Below are 22,884 nucleotides of genomic sequence, written 5' to 3'. Positions count from 1 at the left end.
ATACAGAATTCCCTGGATTATCTTTGCAACTTTTCTGTGAATCTAAAACTTTTCAAAAATAAACATTTTATTAAAAATAATTCTTGTGTAAAAGTGTAGTCATACTAATACCACTGCTTTTAAAAATCTTATCAAGTAGAAGAACAAATCTCTTTTTTTAAAAATATTTTATTTATGTATTTGAGAGAGAGCACAAGCAAGCATGAGCGGGGGACGGGAAAAGGGAGAGGGAGAAGCAGACTCCCCACTGAGCAGGGAGCACCAAGACTATGGACACTGGGCTCCATCACAAGACCCTGAGATTATGACCTGAGCCAAAGGCAGATGCTTAATTGCTTGAGTGACCCAAGTGCCCCTGTTATTCTAATTTCAGAGATTGATTATATACTCTAGGTTATTTTTTGATATTCATCTAATAAAAGGAAAGACTAGATCTGACATGAACAGTGTATAAATGAGTATAAGAAAATGTGTTTTCTGTATTGAATCTTGGCTCAGTATTGTAGGATTAAAAAAAAAAATGCCTTAGCTCCAAAGATAGGAAATTGTAATATATATGACATTTTATCATATCTATGTCTTAGCTCCAAAGATAGAAATTGTAATATATGTAACATTTTATCACATCTCTATGAAACATTTTGCCTCCATTCATAATATCTCACACTAGCTAGCAGTGAAACAAATCCTTTGTGTCTGTGTTCTAGTAAATTATAAGTCCTTAAATATTATAAAAGAAGACCACTGTAATACTCTTAGAGACTGACAAACAGAAGCGTTAAACACAATACTTTTCAAACAAACAAGAAAGGAAAAAGGATGATACTAGAAACTTCAGATGAGTAAGAATGAGATTAGTAAGAGAAGTCTTACAATCACTGTTCTATTTTGTGTATTTTTTTTAACAGGCTTGAGTCTTAGGAGAGTCTAATTCACTAGACGTGTAAGTCTTGATTTATTGGACTTATGGAAATTCAAATGTTTGCAAAAGTGTGTTTGTGAACTTTGTAAGTTTGCCCTTAAAGGTGTTTAAAGCTTTTAAAAAATCTGACAGGTTGTGTAATCAATGCCTAAACATTTAAGAAAAAAAATAACTTATTTGCTGTTTAAGCAGTGTGCTTTAACGTTCTAGAAAAAAATTATTTTTACTCGATTGACAAATAATAAACTGCCTGTTAACTAAGGTATACCAGTAGGTGTAACAGTAGTCGTTCCCTGCTTGTGAAATTACACTGTGGGAAGGAAAATCCCACAAACTTTAAAGAACCTTGCCTTTACCAGCAGGGTGGCAGCCTAGGAGAGGAAAAATGGGATTGATGGGTTTCTCATATGGGAGAGCTCACGCGAAAGAATATTGAAAGATTTGCCTGATCCTTAGAACACTTGGGGGCACGTTTGCCATCAGTACACAGGAAACTGAAGAAATGGGGAAGAAGGCAGTAGGAACATAAGGAAAAACAGTAGTATAAGAAAAAACGAATGCATTCATATAGTACACTTGTTAACTCAGTAACGAATATTATTTAGTTGTAATCAAGTTAACACCTAGGGCAAGTGCGATAGTGTGAGTGGTGTGAGAAGACCGAATCCTCAGCCCCTAAATTAGGAAGGCAATAGATAATGTCTAAAATTGTTAGGTCAAAAATGTTAATATAGCCATGTTATTTGGAAATCTGGAGGCAGATACGAGGAGAAAGAGTGACTGCTTCTGAGGAGGTGGAAGGAGTGGATAGGAACCCGTTCTTTTCAAATATCTCCTCGGGCATTATCTGATTTTTCAGCTAAGTGTGTGCACATTAATTTCATAAAAGGAAAAATTTTAAAAACCCTCAGAAAAAACATAAATAACATAAACATTACCTGTCGTTCAGAAACTCGTGATGTACAGAATTTATTTCCTTCTAATCTATCTATAGATTATGCTCACATGTAACTTTATTCCTAATTTACACTTAATAGCCCATGCTCCCGTGGCAATATTGCCTTGTTCTACTAATATTTACATTAGTTTCCTATCATGGGTGTGATAGAATCTGACCTGTTCTCTGTTGTTGGGCATTTGTTGATTTTCTCTGTGCACACGAAATAAAAGATGAGGTGGTCATCATTCCACATAATATTTAATCCATGTTTGTGTTTTACTCTCAGTGAAATTCCTTGAAATGTAATGTTTGATTTCATGGCAATTTCTTTTCTTATTTCTTATTCCACCCATCTTTCTTTTCTTTTCTTCTCTTCTCTTCTCTTCTCTTCTCTTCTCTTCTCTTCTCTTCTCTTCTCTTCTCTCCTCTCCTCTCCTCTCCTCTCCTCTCCTCCCCTCCCCTCCCCTCCCCTCCCCTCCCCTCCCCTCTCCCCTCCCCTCCCCTCTCCTCTCCTCTTCTCTCTTTTCTTTTCTTTTCAACACAGTTCTGGAAGTAAGTGGCACCCAATTTACAGCATTGCTTATGGAGAATAAGAAGTCATGCCCATCTTACCTTACCAGCATCGGAGACCCATAGTTTTTATACTTGCAAATTTTATGTTTTAAAATGATAACTTTAATGTGCTCTCCACCACTTCTTTCTTTTGGGGAGGCCATGGTGTAGCATAGGGATTAAAACAGCGAACTTCAGGGTCACACAGACCTGGTTTCCAATCCTCTGTTGCTTATAGCAGTGCAACGTTGGGGACCAGAAACTTAAAGAACTAAGGTTCAATGCTTTTCCTAGATATTTGCAGCACCCACTTCACACAGTTGTCCAGATTAAATGAAGTCTTGCAAGAGAAGCTCTGGTATGGGATCTAGCACATAGTATATACTCAAAAAATATTTATTATTTTTCTTTGAGGTTAACACTTTTTCATATAATGATTAGCCATTGCTTTTCTTTTAATTTCCGTTTTTAAACTGTTAATTTTAAAATGTGAGTATAGTTGACACACTCTGTTACATTAGTTTCAGGTGTACAATAGCCATTGCTTTTCTTTGTTGCAAATTTGCTAATGCCCTTTGCACATGTTTCTACTGCGGTCGGTTTTTTAAATCAACTTTTCTCGAGCTATTTAAGTGACATTTAAAGATTTTTTTCAAATATTTTCTTGTCATTCATCTTTTAATTTTATGGTACCTTTTTGACATATGGAAATCAAATATGTTTACTCAAATGTACTGAACTTTTGTGATTGTTTTCAGATGACTCATTGTGAATATGTTAGGATGTCTGACTGGTAAAATGTTAATTTTGTGAATAGTTAGAAAAGATGTCAGAGCAGAGGAGTACTGCTCCCCACAGAGCTCACCTATTTCCCTCCCAGGATTCCTCTATTGCATTTACAGACTTTCGGACTAATTGGGCCTTTTAACTTACCTCTTGTTCTCATTCAGATTCCTCTGTACCTACTCTGCTCTTCCTAAAGTAAGGGCTTTTCTTTTTTTTTTTTTAATTTTTATTTTATTATGTTATGTTAATCACCATACATTACATCATTAGTTTTTGATGTAGTGTTCCATGATTCATTGTTTGTGTGTAACACCCAGTGCTCCATGCAGTTCGTGACCTCCTTAATACCCATCACCGGGCTAACCCATCCCCCCACCCCCCTCCTCTCTAGAACCCTCAGTTTGTTTCTCAGAGTCCATAGTCTCTCATGGTTCGTCTCCCCCTCTGATTTCCTCCCCTTCATTTTTCCCCTCCTGCTATCTTCTTTTTTAACATATAATGTATTATTTGTTTCAGAGGTACAGATCTGTGATTCAACAGTCTTGCACAATTCACAGCGCTCACCATAGCACATACCCTCCCCAATGTCCATCACCCAGCCACCCCATCCCTCCCACCCCCCACCATTCCAGCAACCCTCCGTTTGTTTCCTGAGATTAAGAATTCCTCATATCAGTGAGATCATATGATACATGTCTTTCTCTGATTGACTTATTTCGCTTAGCATAATACCCTCTAGTTCCATCCACGTCGTTGCAAATGGCAAGATTTCGTTTTTGTTTTTGTTTTTGATGGCTGCATAATATTCCATTGTATATATACACCACATCTTCTTTATCTATACATCTGTTGATGGACATCTTGGCTCTTTCCATAGTTTGGCTATTGTGGACATTGCAGCTATAAACATTGGGGTACACGTACCCCTTTGGATCCCTACATTTGCATCTTTGGGGTAAATACCCAGTAGTACAATTGCTGGGTCGTATGGTAGCTCTATTTTCAGCTTTTTGAGGAACCTCCATGCTGTTTTCCAGAGTGGCTGCACCAGCTTGCATTCCCACCAACAGTGTAGGAGGGTTCCCCTTTCTCTGCATCCCCACCAACATCTGTCGTTTCCTGACTTGTTAATTTTAGCCATTCTGACTGGTGTGAGGTGGTAACTCATTGAGGTTTTGATTTGGATTTCCCTGATGCCAAGCGGTGTTGAGCACTTTTTCATGTGTCTGTTGGCCATTTGGATGTCTTCTTTGGAAAAATGGCTGTTCATGTCTTCTGCCCATTTCTTGATTGGATTATTTGTTCTTTGGGTGTTGAGTTTGAGAAGTTTTTTTTATAGATTTTGGATACTAGCCCTTTATCTCATATGTCATTTGCAAATATCTTCTCCCATTCTGTCGGTTGCCTTTTGGTTTTATCGGCTGTTTCCTTTGCTGTGCAAAAGCTTTTTATCTTGATGAAGTCCCAAGAGTTCATTTTTGCCCTTGCTTCCCTTGCCTTTGGCGATGTTTCTAGGAAGAAGTTGCTGCGGCTGAATGAAACTGGACCATTTCCTTATACCACACACAAAAATAAACTCAAAATGGATGAAAGACCTAAATGTGAGACAGGAATCCATCAAAATCCTAGAGGAGAACATAGGCAGCAACCTCTTCGACCTCAGCTGCAGCAACTTCTTCCTAGAAAGTAAGGGCTTTTGAGCAGCGGTGACAACACAGGGGACCTGTGTGAGGTTAATTATCAGTTAATTAATATTAGTTAATTAATTAATATTAGTTAATTATTATTCTTAATTATTATTTTCTTTTTAAAAAGACCAGTGTTCCAAATGTGCTGACCTTTTCTGTGATGCTAAGTGGCTGATATTGGTAGCACCCCTAGCAAGTATTTTTTTTTTAAATGCCCAGTTGACTGATTGCCTTCAGGTAAAGGTGCGTTTTTTATCTATGAATGTGAAATCAACTGATTTTGAAGGATTGTAAAGTGATCATTTGAGAACACCCATTGGCATGTTTTTCCATCTTCATATGATTTCATTACTAGAAAAAGATGTTAAAACTCTCACATTTGGGCACTTAAAAAACTTGCAAATATAATTTTCCTAAACTTCACAAAAATCTTCCAAAAAGAAGAGATTTGGTGGGTTTCTAACTGTTCAAGCTGAAAGTACACCCTGAAAAATCTGGGTTTGCAAAAGCCAATGATTTTCAAGAGGATAAATAGATTTTGAATATTTAGATTTCAACCAGAAATCTTTGTACATTTAGTATGTGAATGAAAATCAAGTGTCAGGGTTTAGTCAGTAGAACCAATGATGACTTTATTCTATTTTATTTATTTATTTTATTTTTTATTTTTTTTAAAGATTTATTTATTTGACAGAGAGAGACACAGAGAGAGAGGGAACACAAGCAGGGGGAGTGGGAGAGGGAGAAGCAGGCTTCCTGCATAGCAGGGAGCCCGATGCCGGGCTCTATCCCAGGACCCTGAGATCATGACCTGAGCTGAAGGCATTCGCTTAACGACTGAGCCACCCAGGCGCACCACTTTATTCTATTTTAATCAACCCATTTCCTGAGAAGCATTTCCTTGTGACAGCTATCAATCCAAGTTCAGAAATAAACCGAGCTTAAAAACGGGTCTTTAAATTACTGTATTTCAAAGCATTAAATTAAGGTTAAAGCAAACATATTCCATCACGTTGATCTCATTAAGTTTTGAAATAATTGAGTGCAAAAAATGTGTATTTCTAATCAATTTTTTTTCTCATTCTTGGAAATTTTTATGTTTTTATAGCGTTTATCATATATTAGTATTTAGCATATTAGCACCTCTAAATATGAATATTGATACCAGAGATCGTGCTCAACAATCGTTTGGATGGGTGTCCCACCCAAACAGCTTGGAAGCCACTAGCTTTAAGAACCTTGAACCTCTGCTCTTGCTTTTACTTAATTTCCAAAGCGAAGTCCCAATTTTGAAACGGCCCTTGCACACACACACACCCCCCAAACAAGAACACTGCGCGCACCAGCCCAGGAAAACAAACCAGTCGCCTGCGGGGCGCATTCCGCCGACACCCTCAGAGGTCCGCGGCCCCAGCCTCCCCCACGAAGCCACGCGCACGCAGGCCGGGTCAGGAGGACTGCGGGGGAGGCTCGGGCTCCTCCCGCCGACACACGGGTGCCGAGCGATCCCCGACGGCTCTGAGTCAGCCGCCGGAAGCCTCGGCCGGGATCGCAGCTGCGGGGAAGCAGGCAGCAAGCTGGAGGAACAGCCGCCGCCGCCGCCGGAGCAGGAGCAGGAATCTCCCGGGTACCGGGGCTGGGAAGCGCGCGGGGCGCCAGCTACGCGGGGCGGGCATCCCCCGCCGGGAGCGCGGCGGCGCGCGGGACACGGGCGGGGAGGGAGGCCGGCAGGAGGCGGACGCAGCGCGCCGACAGGGAGGAAGAGAGGCCGGCGGGGGGGAGGCTGTTGGCTGGGGCGTGATCGGAGCGGACAGCGGCGGGGCAGCGGTGGGGGCTCTAAGGCGGGGGTGGGCGGGGTCAGCCGAGGCAGCCCCGCGGGAGCGCGGCGCGCAGACTCGCCCTGGGGCCGAGGGGCTTCCCCCGAGTGGGAGGGACACGGCGGCCCGCCGACGCCACCGCGCCGCGATCTGCGAGCCGGAGGGGGAGGCCGGTCACCCAAGCCCGGGCTGCTGTTGCCGGAGACTGCCGGGCGGAAGCTCTGGGGAGGGTGCGTGGGAGCAGCCGCGGGTGCGGCAGGGAGACCGGGGCGCCCGGAGCAGCCTCGCCTGCAATTTCCAGGGCGCCTTGGGCAAGTTCCGGGGAGGTGCTGGGTCAGCGCCCCCTCGCGCGGGGAGGCCCGTAGGCTCCGAGGCCCCTCCCTCTGCCTCCTCCTTCCCTCCCAGGCTTCCCCTTCCTTCCTGTATCCTGTTTTTCTTCCATATTCTTTGCTTTTCTTTATTCTTTCTTTCACATCTTTCACCTGCTCTTCATTGGCTGCTTTTCCTGAGCTTGAGAAAATGCTTCCTTGCCTGTTTCCACCTCGTCCGCAGCCACAGTAATTAATTTAATGGACTCCCCACTTCCCAGATTCTCTTCAGCTCCTGCTCCCGCCCCTTGGCCAGGCTGTTTCGGGGCGCGGCGTGGGTGCTGCTGCTTGCCGCCGTCGGTGCTCCCCGCCGGTCCTCCTCCTCCAGCCTCGGGCTGCCCTGGGGTCCTGCCCTTGTCTTCTTCCTCTTCCTACCTGCAAATGCCGGGAATTCTTAAAAACTAGGTGAGTTTCTCTTCTTACGCCTCTCTGTACCTTGTAATCATCCCGTTTGCCTAGGATCTCGCGCAGTCTGGGTGCTAAGGGCCCCCAATCTCTTGCTCTGGGACTTGTGCCCGACTCAGTAACCTGCCTGTATTTCCAAACATCGCTTGGCTGCCTTGTTACAGGGACCCAGGGACCATACCATAGTCTGCACATCTCAAATGGAATGTATCGCTTCCTCATTCCATCGGGCTCCTCATAGAAACTTCCAATGGGTCACACCTGCCCCAAGCATCAGTGAGCTAGGAGTCTGTTAAGAGGTTAACTGAGGCATATTAAAAAGTTCAGTTCATCGGAGCACAGATGAATTCGAATGGGGCAGCATCCAGTCTAGCAGGCAGAAAGGAGCTCCGAGGAGCTGTACAGAAGCAAAGACTCAAGCCCTAAGCCGAAGGGAGTGGTAACAAGGAAGCCCTACTGGCCAGAGGGTTGGTTGTTGCAAAGTTACTTCCCTTTGGTGGATGGCAGGGGTCTGGCAGGCGGTTGACCTCACTAGGGCTGGTCAGGCCGTTCCTGATTGACTGGTTTAAGATTCCATTTCGGGGAGAGCCGAAACTGTCATTCAGTTAAGGCTCTGCATCTGGGGCTGAGCATAAGCAACTCCATCTGGGGCCTGGTGTCCTGTTTTTAACCAGCCTCCGCGTCCTCCCTGACTCTCCTTGCTCCCTGTCCCTCCTGTGATGGGTCACCCTGCTGCCCGGCAATGCCACCTTGCACTCGGTTCCTGCTTCCTCCCTGTCTGGCAGCCGCCGAGCTATGGCGGCCAGCAGGCTCCCCGGCCTTTTTCCAGGCTCCGTGGAGAGCCACTGCGTTTCCTAAAACCCAGTGTGCTCCTATAGAACATTTTGTTTAAAAACCATAGCTGCCTTTCCGGACCATAGCTCAAGTTCAGACTTCTTGTCCAAGTGCACCCGTGTCACCCAACCACAGAGACCCAGCCCCTCCGCCCCACACAGACCTGTGCCACCTGCCACGGTAGGTCTCTCTCCTGCCAGTCCCACCACTGCCCCGGGGCACTCACCTCCCCTTTCACCGCCTCACACACACTCCTGCCCAATGCGTGAAAGCCAGCTCGCCCCTCACCTTCTGAGCTTCTAAAGAGAATTTATTCCGTTTCTCTGGGGGCTTCCTTAGCACTTTGTAAATTATCCGGTTACAGAGGGTGGGGCTGGCTTGAAACCTACACACTTGTGTTTGTGTCTCCCTCGGGTGGGAGTGCCCCGTCAGGAATTATGGCCTTTATTGTTCATTTGCTTCTCTAACCCATATAAGGAAAGTTCTATAATAAATGCTCTTTGTATAAGTTCACTTCTGGAGGTGTCCGTGGGAAGGCGGAGTGGAGCGGGGAGATCACAGGCATTCGGGGGCCCCAGGAGGAGAGCAGTGTCTCATCCTTGGAAGCACAAGGCTTCTGCTTCAAGACTCTGCTGCTCTTACTATGAGACCCGAGGACAGGCTTTCATTGTCCTGACCTCATTCACCAGTAAAAGAAAAACTAGCGTAATGCCAATTCATTTTATAGGCTGGAAATCAAACCTTTCCACATTGTTGTGTTTTTATGACACAGTGGAATGGTGCACTGGTACCCAGACGTATTGTTTCGTATTATATTGAAATTCAGTCCTTTTATTTTTATTTATTTTTTAAAGATTTTATTTATTTGAGATAGAGCAAGCCAGACAAAGCCAGAGAGAGCACAAGCAGGGGGGAGGCGGAGGGAGAGGGAGAAGCAGACTCCCTGCTGAGCAGGGAAACTGACGCAAGGCCAGGACCTGGGATCTGAGCCGAAGGCAGGCGCTTAACTGACTGAGCCACCCAGGTGCCCCGAAATTCATTTCTTTTTAGATTGATTGGGCAAGTTCCACTTTGTTTCAAGTACAACCCTCTCAAAAGCTTAATGTACACATGAGATTGGGGCACCAAGAAGAAGTGGGGGAAAGAGAGTCATTCGGTTATCCTGTTCAGCTCCTTTGCCTTCACGGGTGTGACTTGGGACACACCCCCGAGGTGCCGGAGTGGTGAGTGTGTGCTAGGGTGTCCTTGCTAGGGGGCAGATGCTGGGGGGAAATGCCATGACCAGCACCTGCCCATGTGGAAGTGAATTGAAGGAAGAGGAAAGGTGGAAGAAACCAGAAGTAGGCATTTGACATTAAGAGCAGTTAAAATGTAAAGTTGGAATTGATGTGATATTTCAGTACACTCCTTTGCCTGTTCAGGCAGGACAACACAGACACACACAGACACACACACCCCACTCACACTGAACAGCCTAAACTTAGGCTCAGGTAGGATCAAATCCCGATGTGTGTGTGTCCCTCACCTCCAGGTTAGTGAATTCTCTCCTCCTCTGGGTCTCTTTGGTGCCACCTTGTGGTAGGCCCAGTGCCGTGCAGTTTGCGTCTCCCCCTGGCTCCTAGTTGTTTGTTTTCTGAAAAGTCCTCCAATGCAAGGCAAGGAAATGTGGGGGGAAATGTGGGGCCGGAGGTGGCCTGCAGACGGGCTGGATGCTGCTCTCTCTCGTGGGACTTGTCCACTGCAGACGCATCGGCTGTCCCACACCTGCAGCCCTTGGGTTCAAGCCCTGCAGCGGAAGGCTCTGGAGAGGCTTCTCTGGGTGAGGACAGTGAGAAACTTTCCTTTTTGTCCTCTAAGAAATAACCTGTCAAGTATAGCATCCTGCTGTGCAAGCTTTGTCACCATTGTATTCTCTTGGTTAATGTATGTTTGTTTATTTATTTATTTTTAAAAGATGTACCCATTTATTTATTTGAGAGAGAGAGAGAGCATGAGCAGGGGAAGGGGCAGAAGGAGAGGGAGAGAGAGAATCCAGAAGCAGACTCACTTCTGAGCAGAGCCTGACACGACCACGTGGGGCTCAATCCCAGGACCCGGAGATCATGACCTGGGCTGAAACCAAGAGTCTGCTGCTTAACCTCCCGAGCCCTCACGTGCCCCTTGGTTGATGTTTTAAATCATTTCTTTTAAACCTGAATTTGCACTGGTTGTAGCTGTTGGAGAATCTGTATTTAGTGTGCAGCCTTTATACTTGTTTGACATCACACTTTTTTTTTTCTTCCTAAATCAGAGACATCTTATGTCTTCTGTTGAAAAAAATATCTCAGGAAGGAGCTTTCAAGGAACCAGTCAACCGTTGGAGAGGCTCTGGTTGAAATAGTTGTCTCCCTGTCCTCTTCCCACCCACTGAGCTCCTCTTTCCTCTCCTGCCCGTGAGAAATCCAGGAGCCCCCCCGCCCCGCCCCCGCCCCCGCCCCCGCCAGGCTAATGAGATACAGTTGCAAGAAGGCTGCAGGATGTGCTGCTAGTCTTCCCCGAAACTGAGAGAAGAAGTATCACCTGATGATCCACTGGTTCATAAAAATGAACATAATGCATGATGACCCTTATTCTAGGCGAAGATTCCAGTACTTTTGGTATTGCTTATTTGCTGATTTTCCAAACTGGAATCTGTTTTTCTTGTGTAGCTTTAAAATTTTTGAGTTAAAAATATATTTGCAAATAGAGAAAAAAAAAAAAAAGGATAGCTTGCAGGGTCATGGGATTATGGGTGACTATTTGTCCTTTTATTTTCTAGAATGTTTTCAACTGGAGCAGCAAAGAGACTCAGGGAAACCAGTGTCTTAGTTCCCTGTTGCTGCTGTAGCATGTTACTGCAAATTGAGTGCCCGAACACAGTAAAAATGTATTCTCTTATGGTTCTGGAGGTCAGAAGTCCAAAGTAGGTGTGCACAGTTGCATGTTTTTCTGGAGGCTTTAGGGCAGAATCTGTTTCCTTGCCTTTTGCAGCTCCCGGAGGCTGTCTGCATTCCTTGGTCCATGGCCTTGCATCATTTTGACCTTTCCTTCTCTTGTCACATCTCCTTCTCTGACTCTGAGCCTCCTGCCTTCCTCTTAAAAGGACCCAGTGATTACACTGAGCCCACCTGGATACTGCAGGAAATCTCCCCATCTCAAGATCCTTAATTCAGTCAGTCACATCTGCAAGGTCCCTGATGCCGTGCAAGATAACGGAGGTTTGGGAGATTCAACGTGGGTGTCTGGGGGGGAGCAGGTATTCCTGTGAGCACCCCCGGCGTCCACTGACCGGTGCTAATGGCCAGATGACGTGACGGTGGGCGTGGCTAATGTGCCTCCGTGTTGTGCTTTCCATACAGACCTTCCCTGATGGAGGATCTCCATGAAGCAAATGGCAGGTTTGCCATCAACTTATTAAAAATGTTGGGTGGAGAGGACAGCTCCCGAAATGTGTTCTTCTCCCCTCTGAGCGTCTCTTCTGCCCTGGCCATGGTCTTCATGGGGGCCAAAGGAAACACTGCCACCCAGATGTCCCAGGTGTGCATGCCAGCATTCTGTCCCACAAGAAGTCCCCAAATTTCACCTTTGTTACATTTTAAGTTTTGGCTAACGTTATATATCAAATTGAAATGCAGCTGTTTGAATGGACTTGCTGTTAAATGGGTTCTTTCTAGTGTATGATTATGCACTAGAAGAAAGCAGCACAAATGTGGACTTCGGTCTCTGGAATTATTGAGAGGGAATGTATGATCTGATTGATCTGAAACGGGTTCTGTGGGACCTGGGCTACAAATGAAGTAGTGGCAAATACTTTAGGGGAGTTGTCTTCAACCTCTTTGTTATCTTAAGTTTCTTTGACAGTCTTGTGAGTGTCCCAGGACATTGCCAATGCACATGACCTCCCCATCGATAGCAGGGGCGCGTGGGAGCCCTCTGGAAGTGCCTCTGGCCGTGGTTTCTTCCAGCTTGCTGGAGGAGGGAGGCTTTGGACTGGGGCCATTGGGAGACAGAGGAACAACCTTAATTTCCGCTCTGACTTGACATGGAAGTCCCAGTCTGGTCTGCAGAACTTCTATGAAATTGCTGCTGAAGTATTTTCAGTTGACTTCTGCTCATTCTCGTATTCCCTAGGTTGTGTTAGATTCATTCCAGCTACCTCTTTGCTCTGTTCTGTCTCTCTCCTGAGTTCTCATACCCACCTTTCTAAGTGGGTTTACACCTGGGGGCGACATTGGCCACTGTCCCCACAGCTTGGTTGTCTGAGAGGTGCTACTGACATCTAGTGGGCAGAGGCCAGAAATGCTGCAAAATGTCTTAGAAGGCGCAGACTAGCCCCAGCCGCAAAGTGGCCCCAAATGTCAACAGTGTCCCGTGGAAAGGCGCTGTGGGAGGGTTAAACCAAAAGCCTTTCAAGATGGGATCCTTTGTGATTTTCAGCACAGGGGTCGTTGGAGATAACTCTTTGTGGGAGCAAGATGGCAATGTTACAAGCCCGTGTCCTTGTCTGTTACCAGGCACTTTGTTTGAACAGAGGCGGAGATATTCACCAAGGTTTCCGGTCACTTCTCACGGAGGTTAACAAATCTGGCACTCAGTACTTGCTCAGAACTGCCAACAGACTCTTTGGAGAGAAGACGTGTGATTTCCTTCCTGTAAGTGGAACTCGCGCATGGATGTTAAAAAAATGGCAAATAAGGTTGAAACTGCAGAAGAACAGAGATAAAGTATAATTCTGTTGCCTTAAAAATGTGCTTAGAGTTGTACTTCTGTAATTATGATTTTGAATTTTATGATTGCCTCTGAATTATGTCCTTTTTAAAGCTGTTTTTTTTTTTTTTTTTAAGATTTTATTTATTTGAGACAGAGAGAGAGAGCACACAAGTGGGGAGGAGGGCCAGAGGGAGAGGGAGAAGCAGATTCCCCGCCAAGCAGGGAGTCCGATATGGGGCTCGATCCCAGGATCCTGAGATCATGACCTGAGCCCAAGACAGACGCTTAACTGACTGAGCCACCCAGGCGCCCTTAAAGTTGTTTTTGATAGATCCCTCCCAGATATCAATCTCAGTATGTCCTTCTTCCTACACCCAGACCTGCCTCTCCCCCTTGATCCGCTGTGCCTCAGTGACCACATCGTCCCATGTGCGTACACGGCTGTCCCCAGGCTCACCTCTGTTTGTTGGGTGGTTCCTGCAGAGCCTGTCTCTCAGGGCCTCTTAAATTTGTCCCCTCTTCTGAATCACCACCACCACTGCCTGGGTCCACACTCTCACCGGATCTTCTGCACCATTATTTTAATTCTTTCCTGATGGATCTCTCCACGTCCAGCCAGGTTCTTCCACACTACTGACAGAATAGTCTCTTGAAAATTAAACTTGGGCCATAAAACTGAGGTTTTAAATCTGTGCACTTCCTATGTACCGAAGCATATAATTCTCAAGGTCCCCAGTCCAGTAAAAGCCTGTCATCGTGCAACGAGTGAGGGCCGAGAAAGTATGTTGCACACCATGCAGAGTGTCGCTACCTCAGGTTAATGAAGGGATCTGGGCAAACCCGGCCATCTTCCTGGCTGGCAGTTCCAAGGATTTTTCTGTGAGATTCAGATACATCCCTGTCCTGGCTGCTGTTGGGTGTGACCCCATGGAGGTCGCCTGCTCTGGGCTTGAGTATCACTGGAGATAATTCTGGGTCTTCTAGGATGAGCACCAATGATCCCAGGAATCTTCCGCTTAACTGATGTTCATTTTTGAACATCAGCCTGATCTTTGAGGTTTGTCACTGGGGGGGTATTGGGGACACAAGGAGCCACCTTCCCATTTTCTCAGTTGCTCGGCTCCTCTTTCTGTCTACATTTTCTCTCTCCTGTAGAAGCTAAAATATTTGAGAACAGGAGATGGGCGGAGGATGGGAGCCAATTGCCAGGCACATTATGTCTGACACCAAGTTTTTGTGAGGTGAGTTGTCTTTGGGTTTTCATGTATTGGGTAAGGCACTTCCTGACTTGGCCCCAGCTGACATTCCAAGGCTCACCCCCTCCACTGTTTTCCCTGATCCCCCCCCAGGACAGCGCCCCCAGGCCTGTCACATTCCACTCCTGGGGGGCCCTGTAGGATTTCTGGATCATCTGGTTCCACTAGGGAGCCTCTCACGCATTCACAAAGCTCAGACACTGTGGTTGGCGGTGGTGATACAAAAACGGGTCCAAGCCGGAGTCCCCGGCAGACAGACAGACAGAAAATCAAACAGGAAGTCAGCGCGGAGCGGAAGTGTTTGACCGGGAGGCCCGGGGCGTTCTGCGCATGCCCGCCAGCCACCGGCCGCCGCGTTCCGGAAGCCGTGAGCTCTCGGGTCCCTGCGCGGCTTCTCGCGGCTTCTCGCGGCTTCTCCCGCAGCCCGTGAGCCGCCTCGGGCCGGTGTCGGCGTCAGCCCCGGGCTGCGGGCGCCGCGGGGTTTGTCCGTCGCGCGGATGCGTCTGCAAGTGCAGGATGCCCCGTGCGGGCGACAGTTGGCGCTGGGAATAGGTCCAGAGGGAAAATAAGTGTTTCCCACCGGTGCGAACTTGGGGGCACACTCGGTGTCTTGTGTTCGCAGGCCTTTAGGGAGTCCTGCCAGAGGTTCTACGAGGCCGAGCTGGAAGAGCTGTCCTTCGCTGAAGACACGGAAGAATGCCGGAGACACATAAATGACTGGGTGACGGAGAGGACGGAGGGTGAGGCGTGTTCACTGCCTGGACTCGGCACGTGGCAGGGGGACAGCCGGGGCACAGCCGAGATCGCGGGGGCGTGGCCTCCAGGCTGTCCCCTCGGGCCCGTAGCCAGTGGCCTGTTGGTGTGTGTTTGCTGCATTTCTAGGCCAGCAGCGCAAGTCGCTTCTTTCTCTCGGGTTTATGAGGTCACCGAGTGGTATTTCTAAAAACTCCATAAACCTAGTGTAAGGATCTCAGACCCACTCCCCTCCGGACTGTGCTGGAAAATCCCCGAGAAAGGCTTGCCGTTTGGGGGCCCATCAGTCTTCTATCTGAGGGGAGGGGGTCGGGGTGGGGGAGCCCTCGTCATTCAGTTTAGGCTGCGGCCGGCTGAGACACTGGGCGACAGTTCCCCTCATCTCCCGGTGTAAGTGGTGGTGAGGACAGCTGGTTTTACCTGCAGGCCTCTCCTTCCTTCGTCCGGGGGCTGAGGCTGAGTTTGCATTCAGAGCGTGATCTTTGTCCCAGACCCTGAAAATGCGGTTCCCGCGGAGCCTGCGGCCTCCCCTGTCCAGACCACGCTCTGTCTCACCAGGGATATTGCCGCCAGTGCTTGACTAGAGTACAGAGAAGGGCGTGCTTTCAAGCACTCGAAGTACCTAACACAATTGAGAGACTTCCAGAAGTGTGTGTGTGTGGGGGTGGGCAGGGAGGGAGTTAAAGGACTGACTTCTCCTGTGCCCACCTAGCACGCTTTAGGGTGCACCTGCTCTGTGCCCGGCAGCGGCAGGGCCCACGGTTATACTGAAAGCCAATAAAATAATGGCAGTTGGCAGGACAGAGCCTTTCACGTTTTCCTACGTTGTATGTGCAGTGGTCTCTCGTTCTCCAGTCGATCCAGCAGTACTGGGTCACTCAGGGAAGCCAGAAGCTTCTCTCTACATCACCCTCCCTACATCACTCACTCCCTCTTCATCAGATTGACTGCCAGCATGTTTCCCCCAAATATCAGAGCCGTAGGGAATATTGGGGATCACCTTGTCCCCAGTCTCATTGGAGAGCTCAGTCTGGGTCCCTGTATTGTACCCCTGAATTCCTTCCCCCATCCTCTGCCTTCAGGAGGACTGCCTCACCCGCTTCCAGGTGCGTATTCCTTCATCCTTAGAAGCTTCTCCTCACCTAAATGAGATCTGGAGGTTGGCGTGGAGCAATGATTCTCCGCCAGGATCAGCCCCTAGGTGACATTGGCCAGTGGCTGAAGACATTTTGGTTGTCCCAACTGGGGAGACGCTGCTGGGGGGACATCCTACAACGCACAGGACGCTCCCCACAGCAAAGAATGATCTGGCGGAAGATGCCAGCAGCAGCGTGGTTGAAAAATCATGGCACCAAGGTTGGGCAGTTTACAGTGAGAAGCAAGACTCTTGTCTCAGTTCAGCCACTTGGAACCTATGTGACCTTGGCGAAATGTCAGCCAAATGCTCTGACCTAAATTTCTACATCTATAAATTGAGGGCAGAATGAGAGTTGACCTGCCCGCTTCCAGATTGCTGTGTAGGGACGAGCAGGGTGTAGATGCCACAGGGTGTGAGTGCTCGGCGTTACATCCCATCACCCTGTTCCTCAGGCCTCCGGGAAGACAGGGTTCCAGCCTGGTTCAACCACGCCGAGCTTCAGATGTCAGGAGTGTTGTTGTTGTAAAAGAATGTTTATTCCTCTCCCCTCTTCCCCAGATGGCTATAAACTTCTCTGATATGCTTGGCAGGTAAGATTTCAGAGATCCTGGGTGCTGGGACAGTTGATCCGCTGACTAAGCTGGTTCTCGTGAATGCCATCTATTTCAAAGGAAAGTGGAATGAGCAGTTTGACAGAAAGTACACAAGGGGGATGCCCTTCAAAATCAGCCAGGTAGGGAAATATTTTTCGGGGGTACTGCTAACTTTCTTAAGAAAGTAATGTGCTGGGAAAGATTGTGAATGAATGGAAAAAATAATGTATTTCATACTATATTTCTCAATGAATTTCACACCCCTTCTATATCTTTTATTGGAGAGGGGAAGAGAGAAGCTAAAATCATTTTTATATTGATAGTTTTGTGTTTGCATCCTGGGTCAAACTGATTCTTCTCTCTTTGGCCATATTATTTGGATTGAAAGAAAATTTCTTCTAACCCTTGGAATTCTGTTTGTGTTGACACACTGTGTTTACCCAGACACGTTCTTACAATGTCAGTGACAACTACGCCTGTAGATTGCCTTATAACTCCTAGCCATATAGTTCTGAACACAAGAAAAAAAAGGGTTAGCAGATGTTCAGGCTAACTTTGTCTTTATTTTTGGATCTTTTTAAATAATTGTATATAAGGTGTGTGAGATGATGATTTGATGTAATTCACATAGAGAAATAATCGCTTTGGTCGAGCCAGTTAGCATACACTTTTCTCACGTGGTTATCATGTTACTTTTGTGATGAGAGCACCTGAAATCTACTCTCTTAGCAAATTTCCAGTATTCACTACAGTATTCGTAACTGTGGTCATCATGCTGGGTGTCAGATCTCTAGACCTAAAGCCTAACTTTAACAACACTTTGTCCCTTCACTTATGGGTATGATGATGGTTGGCATCAGTCATCAGTAGCAATTAGCTTGAAATTTGGCTTCCGTCAACTTGATGATAGCATATCACACACAGATTTATTTATTTATTTATTTATTTATTTATTTATTTATTTATTTATTTAAAAGATTTTATTTATTTGACACAGAGAGAGTGACAGCGAGAGAGGGAACACAAGCAGGGGGAATGGAAGAGGAAGAAGCAGGCTCCCCACTGAGCAGGGAGCCCGATGTGGGGCTCGATCCCAGGACCCTGAGATCATGACCTGAGCCGAAGGCAGACGCTTAACCACTGAGCCACCCAGGCGCCCCTTGCACACAGATTTAAAAGTCTAGAATACATCTGATGTAAGCTTTAGAAATGGTGGACATTACAAATCTTGTCAAGGTCCTCTCTCCAAGAAAACCAAAGCCATGAAGCCAGTTATATAATTGAGCAACTTTTCAGAATAAAAATATAAGTCTCTATGGCCTATCCATCTTTTCTAACCGCATCCTTCAGCCTCCAAACCTGAATATTAGTTAATTCTCCCCTTAACTTGGATAAATAATCTTTAATTATAAGGTCCCTGGGAGTGCTCTTCTCTAATGCATCTTCTCAGAAGTGAAAAACACAACTTCTTCCAAAAATAATGTAGGGTTTTATGTCTACGTTCGTCAGTTTTATTCTCTCCCACCTGGTAATAGTTGATCTGCTGGGACAAGAGCAGGTGGTATTCAATAGTAATATGTAGGGGCGCCTGGGTGGCTCAGTCGTTAAGCGTCTGCTTTCGGCTCAGGTCATGATCCCAGGGTCCTGGGATCGAGCCCTGCATCGGGCTCCCTGCTCTGCGGGAAGCCTGCTTCTCCCTCTCCCACTCCCCCTGCTGTGTTCCCTCACTCGCTGTCTCTCTCTCCCTTTGTGTCATATAATAAAATCTTAAAAAAAAATACTAATATGTAATAATGAGGTTTGGCATCTATCAGCATAATGCGCAGAAATAGCAATTCTCTTCCATGGACCTAGAGGTTCTGCAGATGAGATTTATCTCCTTTTTCCTAAGCCCTGCTCATTTTTCAGTGATCTGCTTTTAATTCCGTATTTTTCATTAGGAGAAAAAGACCGTGCAGATGATGTTTAAGCTCGCTAGATTTAACCTGGGGTATGTGGATGAGGTGCACGCTCAGGTGCTGGAGCTGCCGTACGTGGGGCAGGAGCTGAGCATGGTCATCGTACTTCCGGATGACAACGCCGATCTCGCCTTGGTAAGCCCTGGCCAGTGCGTCTGAGCGTCTGTGGAGACGGCCTGAGCGCATTTCTGTGTGTCCGTCTGTCAGGTAGCACGTGAGGAATTTCCAGTTGAGGGTTGTTAGGAGTCCTGGGCGAACAGCATCTCCTGTCTGGAGTGACCTTGTGTTTGCTTTTCTGCTGAGCATGTATCCAGGAGTGGATTTGGTGGTGAGGACCCATTCTCAGGAAGCTAAGAGGCGAGGCTTCCAAAATTATCAGAACACTCTGCTTTATTCTGAAAGAGGGGCTAGTCGAGTCCCAGGAATTATTGAACAAAAAAGTACTAGGCAAGGAGAGTACTTGCCATATTGAGAAACAGTAACATGCGTAGGAATCGCTGGGTGGCTTGTTAAAAGGCAGTTTTTGATTCAGGGGGCGATGGCCTGAGAGTTTGCATTTCTGATGAGGTTCCAGGTGATGCAGATGCTGCTAGTCAGGGACCACACTTTGGGTAGCAGGAGTCTCAAGGACAGGTGACGAATTTTTCTTGGACGGGAGGAGAGGGCCTTCTTCCCAGGACAGAAAAAGAACAAAGTTCAGGGGGGGAGAAAGTAAATTTGTAAGGAGGTCAGGACGAGTAGTGGGCTTGTTATCTGGCTGTCTGGGGGTGGGGAACAACCTCTTTTCTGGCGTCTGGCTGAGTTCAGGCGACTGAGGGTTTAACAGTGGACTCCTGCCAGAGATAGAGTCCAGCTCCAGTACACCAGGGTGCAGGACGCTGAGGGTGGGGCTGCCCGGTGTCCCTGGTTTCTCCGTGGAACCGGAAAGCTATTGGCATGAGTCAAAGGTGAGCTCTGTCATGGCTACTCAAGAAGAAGATGAGGAGAGTCTGGGAATTCGAGCTGATGTCCACACAGCCGTCACTGGAGAGGAACATTCGCCTGGGCTCCAGGTGGTGAAGAAAAGAGGGAGAAGCAGTGGAAGCTTCTTCCCTTTTTTCACTGTGGACACACAGACCGAGTGATGGGTCTTGGAGGCTTTGAGGCGAACGCCAGGGCAGGCAGAAGATGAACAAGAATGCCAGAAGCCACAGTGTTGTCGAATTCTCCATTTCTGTGCTCCCCTCCCCGGAAGCCACGTCTTCCTTCCTGTTTGGAGGATCCCTGATTTTCCTGCTCTCGCCCATCAGAATTCTGAGCCATGCTCTCTTTTTTGTCAAACAGTCTGTGATTCATACTAATGTGCATCACATGGATACAATCACTTGGTTATGAGAACTTTCCAAACTAAAAAACATTTGAAATGAGTTTGGTGCAGATAGTTTAAAAAAAAAAAAAAAAGCATCTCCCCTCTCTAAGTGTTTTTTAGCTATTTTTCCTCTTATATCCATAAAACAGGGGAAAAGATGAGAATTTGAGGGAAAATGTTGGTGTGGTACAGGAAATCTCTGTAGATTTTCTTGGACAGTGTCATGGAGGGGAGGGGGGCTGAGTGGGCAGGGGAGCACCAGGCTGTTGTCCATTTTAAGATTCGACTCCTCCTTATTTCAGGTGGAAAAAGCCCTAACATACGAGAAGTTCAGGGCCTGGACAAATCCAGAAAAGATGACTAAGGATAAAGTTCAAGTTTTCCTTCCCCGATTGAAGCTGGAGGAGAGTTACGACTTGGAGTCTTTTCTTCGAAGTTTAGGTATGACTGATGCGTTTGAGGAAGCCAAGGCAGACTTTTCTGGAATGTCGGCGAAGAAGAACGTGCCCGTGTCCAAGGTGGCGCACAAGTGCTTTGTAGAAGTGAACGAAGAGGGCACGGAGGCGGCGGGGGCCACAGCCGTGGTCAGGAACGCTCGGAGCAGCAGACCCGAACCAAGGTTTTGTGCAGACCACCCTTTCCTTTTCTTCATCACACACCACAACACCAAGAGCATCTTGTTCTGTGGCAGGTTCTGCTCCCCATAAGGAGGTGCACTTGCTGTAAACACACTCCTTTCGCTTCTGCCCACCTGCCTTAATGCAGATTCCTGTGACCAAACTGGTGGGATGGTTTGAATGCCCAAATAAAGCGTGTGCGCCTGGGAAGTCTGTGTGAATGTCCTGAGCGAATATTCCACGGCCACTGAGAGACGCATCACACGTGCGCAGTTTGGGGTGAGCAGGCTGTGCTTGTTCGGGGGCTTCGGTCAGCTCCTCTTTCTCATCGACTCTGCCCTCACCTCCTATCAGAGCACGGCCTGCTCCTCAGCATCTGTTCTCACTGTTTGTGGGCGTCTTGCGGAGCGTGTCCGGGATTCACACAGCAGCCCTCCCTACGCGTTCCCATCCTGCAGTGACCTCCGGGCTCTGCCCACTTCCCCTGCCGGGTTCCCGGGGACAGGCCAGAGCCCAGCCCCACTGCACACACAGCCAGAGGCGAACACCACGGAGTAAAGCCTGCGGCCACCCAGGCTCATAGCCGAGATGAAGTGCCTCTGCCCCGGCAGGATCACGCAGACCGCCCTGCGGGTCGCACGTCTCACACAGGCCCCCAGGAACACGACTCCTTCACATCCTCTCGCCATAAACCTTCAGGCCTGCGCTAGGAGGCCGAGCTCTGAACGTGCCACATAGTCTCCTCCATTCCCTTTTCATCGGAAGCTGCCCCCGCCCCCCACCCCAGGACCTTCATGTGAAGCAGCTGTCAGGACAGCGTCCCTCTACTTAACCACATACGCCCACGTGTGGCTCCAGCACGTTGTGCTTATGCACGGCCCTCCCTGCAGTATTTTTTTGACTTAAAAAAGGATTTGTATTGTGGTAGCAACTTGGAAACTATTGAAAAGTACTAGAGAACACTGAAGTCACCCACAATTTTACCACTTATGAAATCACTATTTTTTTTTTAAAGATTTTATTTATATGACAGAGAGAGCACAAGCAGGGGGAGAAGCAGGCTCCCCACTGAGCAGGGAGCCCGATGCAGGACTCGATCCCAGGACCCCAAGATCATGACCTGAGCCTAAGGCAGATGCTTAACAACTGAGTCACCCAGGCACCCCTGAAATCCCTATCAATGATGTATATCCTTCCCAATTCTATGTATGCAAATACAAACATATTTTAGCACAAGTTAATCATAGACTTCTGTAGCTATTTCTACCCTTACTTGCCATAAACTCTCCTCAAGATAATTATCTATGTCATCAATTTGATGTGTCAAATTGTATGGCTCTCTATATTTTCTATTATTAGATCTACTTTTAGACAATTTAGGTAATTAAAATTATATACTATACTCTTATGAATGTACTAAATATTTGCTCACATCCTTCATATTTTAAAAGAAATACTCCTAATAATTGTACTGTCAAGATAAAAGTTGGGCACATTTTGAGACTTCTTCCAAATTGGTCTCCAGAAAGTCGTCCTGGTTTATAACCTCCCCCCACCAAAAAACATGACCATTTACATTACCGCTAACTGCTGCTGGCCATTTTTTTTTTTAATGAGTGGTTATTCCTGACTCTGTTTTGGATTCACAGTTCACAGTTACTTGAACCATTCATATTCAAGTTCTTACTTAAAATTCATCAAGCTAGAATATGTTTTCTGTTAGGCCACATTCATGTCAGGGTCCCTACCTTCTGAAGAAGGCTTGGCCAGAAGTGAATCCACAGGACTAGAAAGCCTGCATCTTTTAGCTTTAATCTCATATCCACCTCTTATTTTAAAAAAAATCTACACCTTTATTGAGGTATAATTTATACAGAATCAACTTTACGTATTTAACATGCACCGTTTGGTAAGTTTTGACACATGTATACCCATGAAACCAAACCAAGGAACCAGTGGGCAGGTGCCAGGCCGTGGGAGGTCGGTCAGACAGCCTCTGCGGTCTGTACACTGAAGGAACCAGTGGGCAGGTGCCAGGCCACGGGAGGTCGGTCAGACAGCCTCTGCGGTCTGCACACTGAAGGAACCAGTGGGCAGGTGCCAGGCCACGGGAGGTCGGTCAGACAGCCCTCTGCAGTCTGCACACTGACCATGAGCTAAGGACACCCGTCAGCCTTTACT

The 22,884-nt window shown here is 47.1% G+C and overlaps 1 protein-coding gene across 5 annotated transcripts; it reads left to right on the top strand.

The window, feature by feature from the left end:
• Window positions 1–6,306: 6,306 nt before the first annotated feature.
• On the top strand, window positions 6,307–21,746 carry LOC116643813 (serpin B8-like). 5 transcript variants are annotated; one of them, XM_032422817.1, is made up of 8 exons: window positions 6,307–6,515; window positions 7,295–7,478; window positions 11,690–11,867; window positions 12,845–12,982; window positions 14,919–15,036; window positions 16,778–16,920; window positions 18,721–18,873; window positions 20,389–21,746. In XM_032422817.1, the coding sequence occupies exons 3-8, from the start codon at window positions 11,700–11,702 to the stop codon at window positions 20,791–20,793; spliced, it is 1,125 nt and encodes a 374-aa protein (XP_032278708.1). In that variant the 5' UTR covers window positions 6,307–6,515; window positions 7,295–7,478; window positions 11,690–11,699; the 3' UTR covers window positions 20,794–21,746. The 5 variants fall into 5 exon arrangements, with proteins under 5 accessions (XP_032278708.1, XP_032278710.1, XP_032278709.1 ...); XM_032422818.1 differs by lacking the exon at window positions 6,307–6,515 and adding an exon at window positions 6,837–6,935; XM_032422819.1 differs by lacking the exon at window positions 7,295–7,478.
• Window positions 21,747–22,884: the final 1,138 nt, after the last annotated feature.

Source organism: Phoca vitulina, unplaced genomic scaffold (genome assembly GCF_004348235.1).
Source record: "Phoca vitulina isolate PV1807 unplaced genomic scaffold, GSC_HSeal_1.0 scaffold27, whole genome shotgun sequence".
NCBI lineage: Eukaryota > Metazoa > Chordata > Mammalia > Carnivora > Phocidae > Phoca > Phoca vitulina.
This window is presented reverse-complemented; position numbering and strand designations above follow the sequence as displayed.